Here is a 13341-nt window from a genome sequence, read left to right on the forward strand (position 1 = left end):
CATAACTACTGACCGCGGAAGGCAGTTTGATTGTCAACTTTTCAAATACCTTACAAGCACACTGGGCATCGTCCACATTAAAACGACAGCATATCATCCGGCAGCAAATGGAAAAATTGAACGCTGGCACCGTCAATTAAAATCTGCTTTGAAGGCACAGATGTCTGATGATTGGGTTTCGAAGCTTCCCTTGGTCTTATTAGGACTTCGTTCCTACATAATTCCGCAAGTCAACACCTCGCCAGTGGAAATGACTTACGGCTCATCAATTAGGCTACCAGGAGTATTTCTCAACGAACAGAAACTAGTAACTGACATCCCAACCTTCGTCTTCAAATTGAAGGAACAGTTGAGGAACCTAAGACCAGTCCCAACAGAACATCACGACCGCAAACAGATCTTCATTCACCCACGGCTGATGACGAGCAAGTTCGTTTTCGTTCGACATGATGCTGTCAGAACACCTCTTCAATCACCATATGACGGGCCATATCCAGTCCTGTCTCGCAGTGACAAACACTTCGAGGTGGAGATGCCATCAGGGAAACAAACTATTAGCATTGACAGATTGAAACCTGCCTTCCTTCTGGCAGACCAATCATCGGACAACAAGGAAGACATATCTGGAGAAACTACTCTGGACATTCCGTCGAGTTCCATTCCAAAGACTGTCAACCTTCAGAAGAAGACAGGCAGCACTCAATCTAATACACCCGCACCACGGATCACCGGCCTCTAGTATCAATATATGTGTATAAACTCATATATGTGTTATAAACTCCTTGAACTTTGTTAGGGTTTCGAAGACTTTTATATATTGATGTTCTGTGCTTTTAATATTATCTTTATTCTCTCTGATTATTATTCATGTTTTACTTTCGTCCCCACGATAGTTGGAGTGTTAATTAAACTCATTAATACACCATCCCTGTTCTATTATTCAAGTACATAATCATCATTATAACTACAGAGTGATAAATAAGTTACAAGATTGTGAGCAACTGCAACGTGACCTCGAAAATATTGTGAGATGGATAGCAGGCAATGATATGTTGATAAACGGGGCTAAAAGTCAGGTTGTGAGTTTTACAAATAGGAAAAGTCCTCTCAGTTTTAATTACTGCGTTGATGGGGTGAAAGTTCCTTTGGGGGATTATTGTAAGTATCTAGGTGTTAATATAAGGAAAGATCTTCACTGGGGTAATCACATAAATGGGATTGTAAATAAAGGATACAGATCTCTGCACATGGTTATGAGGGTGTTTAGGGATTGTAGTAAGGATGTAAAGGAGAGTGCATATAAGTCTCTGGTAAGACCCCAACTAGAGTATGGTTCCAGTGTATGGGACCCTCACCAGGATTACCTGATTCAAGAACTGGAAAAATCCAAAGAAAAGCAGCTCGATTTGTTCTGGATGATTTCCGACAAAAGAGTAGCGTTACAAAAATGTTGCAATGTTTGGGTTGGGAAGAATTGAGAGAAAGAAGAAGAGCTGCTCGACTAAGTGGTATGTTCTGAGCTGTCAGCGGAGAGATGGCGTGGAATGACATTAGTAGACGAATGGGTTTGAATGGCGTCTATAGAAGTAGGAAAGATCACAATATGAAGATAAAGTTGGAATTCAAGAGGACAAACTGGGGCAAATATTCATTTATAGGAAGGGGAGTTAGGGATTGGAATAACTTACCAAGGGAGATGTTCAATAAATGTCCAATTTCTTTGAAATCATTTCGGAAAAAGCTAGGAAAGTAACAGATAGGGAATCTGCCACCTGGGCGACTGCCCTAAATGCAGATGAGTATTGATTGATTGATTGATTGATTGATTGATTGATTGATTGATTGATTGATTGATTGATTGATTGATTGACTTTGTTTTTTTCTCATGGCGTGTATATTACTATTTTATCCTTTGTTACTGTAAAGATGATTATTGACGTGCCCCATATCACTGTATGATCAGTTGGATGAAATAAAATACTCTACAATACCGCTCAAGTCCTCCTCAATGCACTCTGCCTGCTGAGGTTGGCAACGCTGGTTGCTTTTCACAGCTTTTCATTTGTTTCTTTGTTTACATCGCTTTCATATGTGGTCGGTCAAGTTCTCATTCTCTTTGGTTTGATAATTTCTAGAAATCTTCAGAAACGCAGTGCTTGTATTCGGCACAAGTTGTTAATTTGTAATAAAAGACAATGGCTGGCGAAGTGGTTGTAGATGCACTACCATATATTGATCAAGGATATGACGAGCCAGGAGTGCGTGAAGCTGTGAGTATAAATTTATGGATATTTTTAGTGTTATTTTAAAATTATAATGATGTGCCATCAGTAGAACTTAACAATCGTCTACGTCCTTGTTTCAGGCGTTGGCAATGGTTGAGGAAGAAACGAGACGTTACAGACCTACGAAGAATTATTTGGAGCATCTGCCGCCTTTGAATTTAAACTCATTTGAGGTACGTGCGGTGTGAATTTATTAATAGTGTATAACGGTTTTTTTTCATTTGCTTACTGCCTCAGTTTGCGTATAATTTAATGAACAGATACCGAAAAGATCAGTGAGCCAGTTCTGTGTTTAAAGATAACAAGCACCGAGCTCGATAGCTGCAGTCGCTTAAGTGCGGCCAGTATCCAGTATTCGGGAGATAGTAGGTTCGAACCCCACTGTCGGCAGCCCTGAAAATGGTTTTTCGTGGTTTCCCATTTTCACACCAGGCAAATGCTGGGGCTGTACCTTAATTAAGGCCACGGCCGCTTCCTTCCCACTCCTAGCCCTTCCCTGTCCCACCGTCGCCATAAGACCTATCTGAGTCGGTGCGACGTAAAGCAACTAGCAAAAAAAAAACAAGCGGCGTTTAGCTGTAATCTTGAAGAGTGATTTACGAAGGGCAGGGACACACCAGCCCACCCCCAGAAAAATATTTACTTTTATAACCTAATATCATAAATTGTAGGGTATTTTAACCCTCCGTTGGTCGCGGGATGAGCGCGGCGCTCACTTTCCTTTTTAAAGATGTGCCGTGCGAAGCTAAGTAGCACTATACTTTTTAATCACCGAGTAGCTGACTTTTGGAATGTTCTGAGCAAGTCCACAACGTTGGAAGGTGCGGCGCGACTTTCATTACCAGCCAGGCAATGACCACAGTGCACTGTAAGTGAGCGAGTCGCTCACCCGCGACCATTGGCGTTATATTTTTTCCAACTTCCACATTATTCCTATCATATTAGCCTACAAGTCATGAATCAAGATTTCATGATTTGTAATTGGTTATTAGAGGAGTCGGATGATGGAGCAGTTCTCTTAGCTGAATCAGTAATAAAGATTCTGAGTACTAAGATACAGAGCAACCCGCCAACAGCGATCACGACAGCGCATCTGATGTTTCTGTGGACGAAGCCGTTTCTGGTCAGCCAATCGAGCCTGATCCTCAGTACGTTGGTCGTAACAACATTACTCTGTGGAATATTCATCCCCCTAGCTCCAACAAATGTAGGATTCATCCACCAGGTATCACACGTGTTACACAGAATGCGAAGACAGTGTGGGCGACGGGTGGGACAGCTACAGAAATATTTCGCCTAGTGATGTCATTACATGTAATAAATATCATTTTTGGTCCGTATTGATGATATTTGATTGAAATAATAACATTAAGTTATTTATTAGACCACCTAATCAATAATAACATTAATTTATTTATTTATTTATTTCAATAGTGATGTCATACCGGAGATTTTACTTACTTTTGAGATGTCTCCGATTTGATGATGCTCAGACGAGAAATGAAAGGAAATCCGTCGATAAATTGGCAGCGATTCGAGAAATATTTGAGGGCTTTGTACAGCGCTGTAAAGTTTGCTATTTCGTAGGAGAGTAAGTCACCATGGTGTTTGCATAATTATGTGTATTCTGTTTCAATGTTGTACTTAACTTAACCTGTCAACAAAAAAGTAATTAAAGAATAAACAAGTATCAAAATTAAAACAATAACACAAAAATAATAACGATAAAGGCCTCAAAAATCATATTACATTAAGGGTGAGCGCTCCGCTCACCCGCGACCAGCGGCTTTAAGAAATGAGGCGCGACCATCGGAGGGTTAAATGCCACAGATGTCAGCCATTGGATGAAATTTATATATTATTACATCATCCCCAGAATTCAGCACAGGCAGATGTCATTATTAACTGAAATTTCACAATAAAAGCTCCTTAATGAATGGTGATTAAAAAACTTCCTTGCACATTAGCTCATCATATATACTTTAAATAATTCAATGGTGGTAATGTTTCTAACCCCCTGTGCTGTAAATAAACCAGTGGTAATAAACTTTAATGCAGGCAGACACACACACACACACACACCTGAACAAGGTCTAGCCCCTGCTAATGAACTAAATACACTAGAACTTGGTTATAATGACATCCTAAGGACCTGAAAAATTGTGTCGTAGAAACCAAGATTCGTATTATCAGTCTAGTGAGGTGGAAGGTGAATGGTAATATGGTAATATGAACTTAATCGGGCTTCATCCAGGTTGCTCCGTTCAGATTTCCATACCCACTTAATCTTCAAACCGTTCAATCAATTCAGATCTGCATTTGGGGCAGTCGCCCAAGTGGCAGATTCCCTATCTGTTGTTTTCCTAGCCTTTACCTAAATGATCTCAAGGAAATTGGAAATGTATTGAACATCTCCCTTGGTAAGTTATTCCAATCCCTAACTCCCCTTCCTATAAATGAATATTTGCCCCAGTTTGTCCTCTTGAATTCCAACTTTATCTTCATTTTGTGATCTTCCTTACTTTTATAAATGCCACTCAAAACTTATTCGTCTACTAATGTCATTCCACGCCATTTCTCCGCTCACAGCTCGGAACAAACCACTCAGTCGAGCAGCTCTTCTTCTTTCTCTCAATTCTTCCTGGCTGCAACGTTTTTGTAACGCTACTTTTTTGTCGGAAATTACCCAGAACAAATTCAGCTGCTTTTCTTTGGATTTTTTTCCAGTTCTTGAATCAGGTAATCCTGTAAATGTAACAAACGCTTTTCAGTGTCAAACACACAGTAAATACAATGTAAATTATAACACTATAAACATACCTGTAAAATACATGCTAACATACAAAGAATGACATGTTTCATTCTACAAGAACATCCTCAGATTCATGCTTAAAGTAAATACAAAATTTTAATATTCCACCTTCTCAATACTAAAAAATCATGTGATGTTTTTACAAAAACATTACAATGACATTAAAAGGTACTAGTTTCGGTCCACTGTGGATCATCATCAGCCTAGCCAAATTACAACAGTAAAAGACATAGTGATAAAAATAGTATGGAGAAATGAGAGGATCTAAAAGGATGGGATGGTGGTGGAATGACAGATAAAAGTGAAAAAACCATATTTGCAAATAATGATAAAAGTAACAGAAGTGTTCACAATGACAAGTAAAATCTTGTGAAGTCACGTAAAAACTCTTGATGAGATAGTCAGGTTGGCAGTTGCTCCTCTGTTGCACGATTGACATATATAACTACGTATATGCTTCTAGAAAGTTGTAGATGTGAGTTTCACTTTTGCGTAGAGGGAAGAATTGTCCAATGAGACTAGCACCAGATTAAAATTGACAAAGTTGAACCTGTTCTATGGTGGAATTAAAGGCTTTCTGTGTTGAACAGAAGTCTCAGTTCAATCGGGACCCCAATGAACCTGGGGAAAGAAGATAGTATTAACGCGGTAATCGGATAGAGAACAAGCGAGGCACCGGAAAATATAAACGATGACTCACCTTGCGCTGCGTGGAACAAACTTGCTGGATTGAATGCAACTTACGGAGTGAGCGTGGCGCGGAGTAGATCAGCAGGAAAGGGGTAGGTGAATACGGAGGGGAGGAATGACGTAAGTAGTGGAGGGTGGGAGGGATGGGAAGGTTCAAGGCGGGGTGGACGGGAGAGGAAGTGAAGGTGTTTGTACTGTCGGGGGACCCTTGATTGACTTAAAGAAAGAATTTTGAACGACCGATTTGTTTTTTCTGTAATAAGTAATGATTCTATCAAACCACTTAAAAACAAACTTATATATGTACAGTATTGTTTACATAGCGTAAACTTGTCAATGATAGATAGTTTAGTGATAACATGAAACAGTAATGACAAAAATATATATACAAGTGTTAATATAATGAGAACTTACATACTTATCTAGACTGCCGATCTTAAGTCCGTTGTCACCAAACACTATTTCAGGACTGTGGTCATGGAAAGTTTTTGGTGAGGCACGTTGCGCGTGAAGAGGGGAGGGAGAAATAGGGCGGAGCAGCTGGAGCGCTGTGGAACCTTCCATCAACATTGGAGAGGGGAGAGAGGTTATTAACCTAGGCCTTCTTCATGTTAAATGTACTTTTATGTAATATGGATGAATGCAAATTAATAATTTAGGTGAATAAAGTAAGGAACGGTATTATTATTATTATTATTATTATTATTATGATAAAGGCAATATTATGAGTAGCTGTTGTCAGATATGTGAGTAGAGCGAATAGGGGGGGGGGGGAATTATTTAAATGTGTATGCTCATTCAGGTTATTTACATTAGCATTTTTTGCGACGTAAATTTCTATTGCTTCTTTTATATTCAAAGATTTATTTTCGAAGTGTAAAATTTTTAGATCAGTGTTGATGTCTGTGAAATGGTGTGAACAGTCATGTGTGTGCTCCCCGAAGGCTGAATGCCGATTATATCTGATCGCGTTTTTGTGTTCTTTGTATCTTGTGTGGAAATTACGTTTTGTTGTGCTGTTTTGTTTTGTTTTGTTTTTGTTTTGCTGTGTGTTTGACAGACTGAAAAGCCGTTGTTACACTTAACTAAGTCAACACTGCAAAACATGGCTTCATTCTTAACAAATTAGGTAATACTGGTGAGGGTCCCATACACTGGAAGCATACTCTATTTGGGGTCTTACAGAGACTTATATGCCCTCTCCTTTACATCCTTACTACAACCCCTAAACACCCTCATAACCATGTGCAGAGATCTGTACCCTTTATTTACAATCCCATTTATGTGATTACCCCAATGAAGATCTTTCCTTATATTAACACCTAGATACTTACAATGATCCCCAAATGGAACTTTCACCCCATCAAAGCAGTAATTAAAACTGAGAGGACTTTTCCTATTTGTAAAACTCACAATCTGACTTTTAACCCCGTTTATCAACATACCATTGCCTGCTGTCCATCTCACAACATTTTCGACGTCACGTTGCAGTTGCTCACAATCTTGTAACTTGTTTATTACTCTATAGAGAATAACATCATCCGCAAAAAGCCTTACCTCTGATTCCACTCCTTTACTCATATCATGTATGTATATAAGAAAACAAAGGTCCGATAATACTGCCTTGAGGAATTCGTCTCTTAATTATAACAAGGTCAGATAAAGCTTCACCTACTCTAATTCTCTGAGATCTATCTTCTAGAAATATAGCAACCCATTTAGTCACTCTTTTGTCTAGTCCAATTGCACTCATTTTTGCCAATAGTCTCCCATGATCCACCCTATCAAATGCTTTAGACAGGTCAATCGCGATACAGACCATTTGACCTCCTGAATCCAAGATATCTGCCATATCTTGCTGGAATCCTACAACTTGAGCTTCAGTGGAATAACCTTTCCTAAAACTGAACTGCCTTCTATCGAACCAGTTATTAATTTCACAAACATGTCTAATATAATCAGAAAGAATGCCTTCCCAAAGCTTACATACAAAGCATGTCAAACTTACTGGCCTTTAATTTTCAGCTTTATGTCTTATCACCCTTTCCTTTATACACAGGGGCTACTATAACAACTCTCCATTCATCTGGTATAGCTCCTCCGACCAAACTTCTACCTTTTGAAGTTCCTCACATACACACTCCCCATGTTCATTAATTATTCCTGGAATGTCCTTCTTGGAACCTGTTTCTGCCTTAACATACCTATACATACCCCTCCATTTTTCACTAAAATTTGTATGACTGCCAATTATGCTTGCCATCAAATTATCCCTAGCTGCCTTCTTTGCTAGATTCAATTTTCAAGTAAGTTCCTTCAATTCCTCCTACTTCCACAGCCATTTCTAACTCTATTTCTTTCCAGTCTGCACCTCCTTCTTAGCCTCTTTATTTCTCTATTGCAATAAGGTGGGTATTTACCATTCCTTACCTCCCTTAAAGGTACAAACCTGTTTTCGCATTCCTCAACAATTTCTTTAAACCCATCCCAGAGTCTGTTTACATTTTTATTTACCGTTTTCCACCGATCATAGTTACTTTTTAGAAACTGCCTCATGCCTGCTTTATCAGCCATATGGTACTGCCTAATAGTCCTACTTTTAAGACCTTCCTTTCTGTCACATTTATTTTTAACTACGACAAAAACAGCTTCATGATCACTAATACCATTTATTACTTCAGTTTCTTTATAGAGCTCATCTGGTTTTATCAGCACCACATCCAGGATATTTTCCCCTCTGGTTGGTTCCATCACTTTCTGAATCAGCTGTCCTTCCCATGTTAACTTATTTGCCATTTGTTGGTCATGCTTCCTGTCATTCGCATTTCCTTCCCAATTGACGTCTGGTAAATTCAGATCTCCCGCTACAATCACATATCTTTCCATGTCGTTTCCTACATAGCTGATTATCTTATCAAATAATTCTGAATATGTGTCAGTGCTACTCTCTCCCGGTCTGTACACTCCAAATAAGTATATCAAGTTGCCTATTACCTTTAGAAATGAGCCTTACACCTAGAATTTCATGTGTATCATCTTTAACTTTTTTGTAGCTTACAAATTCTTCTTTCACCAGAATGAATACTCCCCCTCCCACCATTCCTATCCTATCTCTACGATACACACTCCAGTTCTGTGAGAAAATTTCTGCATCCATTATATCATTTCTCAGCCATGATTCTACTACTAATACAATATCTGGTAAATATATATATATTAAATTACTTAATTCTATTCCTTTCTTTACAATACTTCTACAGTTCAACACTAACAGTTTTATGTCATCCCTACTTGACTTCGAGTTCCCTGTTCCCTTATCACCGCTCCCTAGGCCATCCCGTTTCCCTGAATGTACCTCTCTATTACCCTTCCAAACAAATTTCCTAACTTATATGTACCACTGCGGTTTAAGTTAAGGCCATCTGAGCGCAAATCCCTATCTCTTACCCACCCATTAGGATCTAGAAATTTCACTCCCAGTTTCCCACATACCCACTCCATAGTCTCATTTAAATCCCCAATCACCCTCCAGTCAGTATCCCTCCTACACAGTATTCCACTAATAACAATCTCTGCTTTCTTAAACTTCACCCATGCTGCATTTACCAGATCCTACACATTTCCAACTATGTTGGTACTTATATCAGCTTGCCTTACGTTGTTGGTACCAACATGAAACACTACCACCTTCTCCTTCCCCTCCTTCCTCTCTTCTACTTTCCTCAACATCTGCCTCAACCTAATTCCTGGATAACATTCTACCCTGGTTCCTTTTCCTCCACACACTTTCCCCACGTGTCTAACGATGAAATCCCCCATGACCAGAGCCTCAACCCTACCCACCTCATTTGATCCCCTCCCTTCCTGGTCAGCCCTATCTTTCCAGATAGCTGCAGAAGCTACTTCCTCCTCCCTTTTCTCCTTCCCATGACCCTGTTCCACCTGTCTTTTCCTATCCACTACTGTACATTTCCCTTTCCTACCTTTTCCTTTCCTCCTCAGCAACAGTTCCCTGCCCCTCATCTTCCATCTGTTGTTCTACCTGGAGTTATTATTTATTTATCGTATGATGTGCACTGGTAGATTATATAAATAAGTATACAATATATACACAATATATACAAGTAGAAGCCTATAGTTCCAAATCAAGTCCATTGATCCGTTTTAAGACCTCCTCAGTTGCGTTATGAATGTCCTCCAAAGGATCTTGAAATGCTCTGTGGACACTCGGCAATTACGTGGTGGATGGTCTGAATTCTGATCCTGAATAGAGCCCTTAGCCTGCAGTCTCCTTTCCCTTAGAACATTAGACCACCTGTCTTCTACAACTCTCCCCCTTGTACACCGACTGTAACCTGTACATTGAGGGAGTCCTATCTTTCTTCCTGTCTTATGTGAGAATCCTAATTATCTCCCTCAAACTCTCCAACTCCTCCCTTGTACCCCTCAATGCCTCGCCACACCCACAGTTCATACACTTGCGCTCCTTAGCCATTCTTTACGGAAGAAATTACAATAAAACTAAAGTAACTTATTTGCAAAAAGTAAATGAACGGAGGGATATATTGTCTGGGATAGTACTCAAAGATCACACAACAATAAGGTAACTAATATACGACTACACTACAATACTACTTAGTCGTACTCAATTTTTTATCCTACAACCCCTAACTGGATAAAAACTGCTGTTAATTATTGAATATCGAAAGTAATACACAAGAACTACACAATTCCAAACTGCAATTAAGCCTATCCTAATTACAACAACAGAGTTTTAGTAAGAGTTTCTACAGATACCTCTACTACACCGGTACTTCACAAATATTTTACAATAATAAAATAAGCACACTAAATTCTGATAGGATATTAGGCTACTCGTATACTACTGTACAGTACACTACAGTAATTTTTAAACTACTTCCAGGCGTATCCTAATTACAATACCGGTACCGTATGTCACTACTAAGCACAAACAGAAATGAAATTTGCAAGAACTACTGTTCTTGAAGATTACTAAATGCTTAGACAAATTATTATTAATATTAGTACTACGCTCTAATAGATACACACGAATATAGCAGGCAAGATACGGCACTATCTAAATATACTGTATCCACACTACAATTTTCAGCTGAAGTGTGGTTATATGAAGTTTTACTGCTGGTGGATTAGTATTATTTTCCCTACTACGCGGGACGGAGAATAAAAGTGTCCTTAAATGCTGAGAATAAGAGGTTGTCTACTATAATTTCTGTCAAAACAATGCCGGGAGGTTGAAGTGCAATATTATTAGGATATAGGAATTTGATTATTAACTTTTACTCGATGAATAAACGAAGGTGGAAAGTACAAAGTATGCAGGGAACTAAGACTACAAATTGTCAGAATAATGAATCAGCTGACTTTGTATTTATTTACACAACTATCATGTGCATGTAGCAACAATTGTCAACGATCCAAGAAACTGTTAAGTACCGTAATTATCCAGTGAAATTACCGTGAATTCTCTTTAACTTCTCTTTAAATCGATGTTTACAGTCTTATCGTGTTATTTAATGTAATCAATTATTACCTTTGTGATAGTTTGAACGGATATCTGTACGAAATATTGGAAAAGTAGCGACGGAAATTACAATGAGTTACCACTCCTTATGATAATCTGCCTTTGTAAGTATTATACCAAAGAACCTACAGATATTTAAAAATATTGTTTTAAAAGTTAATATTGTTACCTAAAGTATTTCCTAAACCTGAATTCGAAACAAAGTACACCTAGCTAGCCTACTTAACCTAGAAAACATAACCTACTGAACACCAAATGAATTACTTGTTATAAAATTCAAATAAATAACACTACTCCCAATTTCTACCAACAAGCACTAAACACCAATATATAAATAGCACTAAATGGAACACACACACACGAAATTTAAATAATTTTAATAGGTTTTAACTACTTTTTCACTACAATAATGCAAGAGCTCTCACAACAGCTAACCGTTCACAAGCGCCTTTCTTCTATGTTCTATCTTCTTCTATGCGGCAAACAATATTCCCCTTGCTCTTCCAAATTGTTTGGACTGTGGAATTAACAAGGCCAAACTCACAACACATCATCTTTTTTAAATCCATTCTCAGTTTGGTGAATCTTTAACTTTTCCTTCCAACGTTGAAACTTCTCTGTTAGTAGTCGTACTGTGCTAAAATGTGTGCACTTAGAGGAAACTTCCAGTCAAACCTGACCACACACAGGTTCCCTTAATACCGTAAGAATTTGGGCAGGTTACATTGGGGTTGGGAATCTGTCTGCATTCCAGAAGTCTGTCACAAAAGGGGACTGGAAGAAATTTGCCAGGTTGCCAGATTTCAACAAAATATTTCTTACAATACTTTGGTTCTTAGAAAACATTATTCCAAACTGAGGTTCAAAATTATGGTATATGCGAGGTAGACGCATAGGCCTATACGTTTGTGGTATTAAGCGAGGCTGAAAAACACATTTCTTATGAGGAATATGTCCATACCATAACGTTTCAGACAAAACCGATGTCGTTATAACAAAGTGGTGCGCCCTAGAAAAGGGACTGTGAAAACATGAGGTTGTAATCCAGACATCAAACCTCACCCTAGAGCTCAGTTCAAAGTTTTTTGAAACCTGAATTATATAAACAAGAACTTAAGTGCTTGTAAGGGGTACAGGTCATTGCACAGAGGAGCCACAATGGCGAGTACTAGTATTGCAATTTTAATAATCGTAACTGGGAAGACGTTAGGAGCTGCATTAGATTTTCAGGTTATACCCTGTAAGGAAACATTGGGTGTATATTCTAAAGATCAGGGAGAAGTTCAATTATACTTCATAGAATGGAAATTAGTTGCATTCGGTAGATAGTGGGTTCGAATCAAACTGTTGGCAACCCTGAAGATGGTTTAGCATGGTTTCCCATTTTTCACCCCAGGCAAATGCTGGGGCTGTACCTTAAGGCCACGGCTGCTTCCTTCCTACTCCTTGCCCTTTCTTATCCCTTCATTCCCATAAGACCTATCTGTGTTGGTGCAACATAGAGTAATGTGTTAAAAAGACATTAGTAGCTTACGTAAATTTGAGCAAATCAAATGTAATAATATGCAGAGAACTCAAATGTTATTTTATCAATTACATCATGAGTAAAATCACAGTTTTCAACACTAAATACAGTTAGAAGTTAGCAGCTTACTGAAGGTTTAAGAATTGACATGTTATAAAAACAATTCACAAGAGAGAAAAACAGACTTGGAAAAAGGGTACTATTTAATTTTATTGGGACATTATCTAAAACTCTGTTCGTACATTGGATCAAGATAATGCAATTTTCTTTCAAGGAAAAACAATAATACTGTAGTTCTTCATGTAAAAGTCATACGACCGGGAGAGTTGGCCGTTCTGTTAGGGGTACACGGCTGTGAGCTTGCATCCAGGAGATAATGGGTTTGAATCCCACTGTCGGCAGCCATGAAGATGTTTTCCATGGTTTCCCATTTTCACACCAGGCAAATGCTGGGGCTGTACCTTAA

At 38.6% G+C, this 13341-nt stretch overlaps 1 protein-coding gene across 1 annotated transcript in view; it reads left to right on the top strand.

The window, feature by feature from the left end:
• The first annotated feature begins 2125 nt into the window (after window positions 1–2125).
• The window catches only part of BCAS2 (BCAS2 pre-mRNA processing factor), a 90524-nt gene continuing 79308 nt past the window's right edge, over window positions 2126–13341 (top strand). Inside the window, exons 1-2 of the mRNA XM_067146659.2 lie at window positions 2126–2270; window positions 2366–2458. Coding sequence (XP_067002760.1) covers window positions 2196–2270; window positions 2366–2458 — 168 coding nt within the window. The 5' untranslated portion in view covers window positions 2126–2195. The remainder of the gene's footprint in view (window positions 2271–2365; window positions 2459–13341) is intronic.

Source organism: Anabrus simplex, chromosome 4 (assembly GCF_040414725.1).
Source record: "Anabrus simplex isolate iqAnaSimp1 chromosome 4, ASM4041472v1, whole genome shotgun sequence".
Taxonomy (NCBI): Eukaryota; Metazoa; Arthropoda; class Insecta; order Orthoptera; family Tettigoniidae; genus Anabrus; species Anabrus simplex.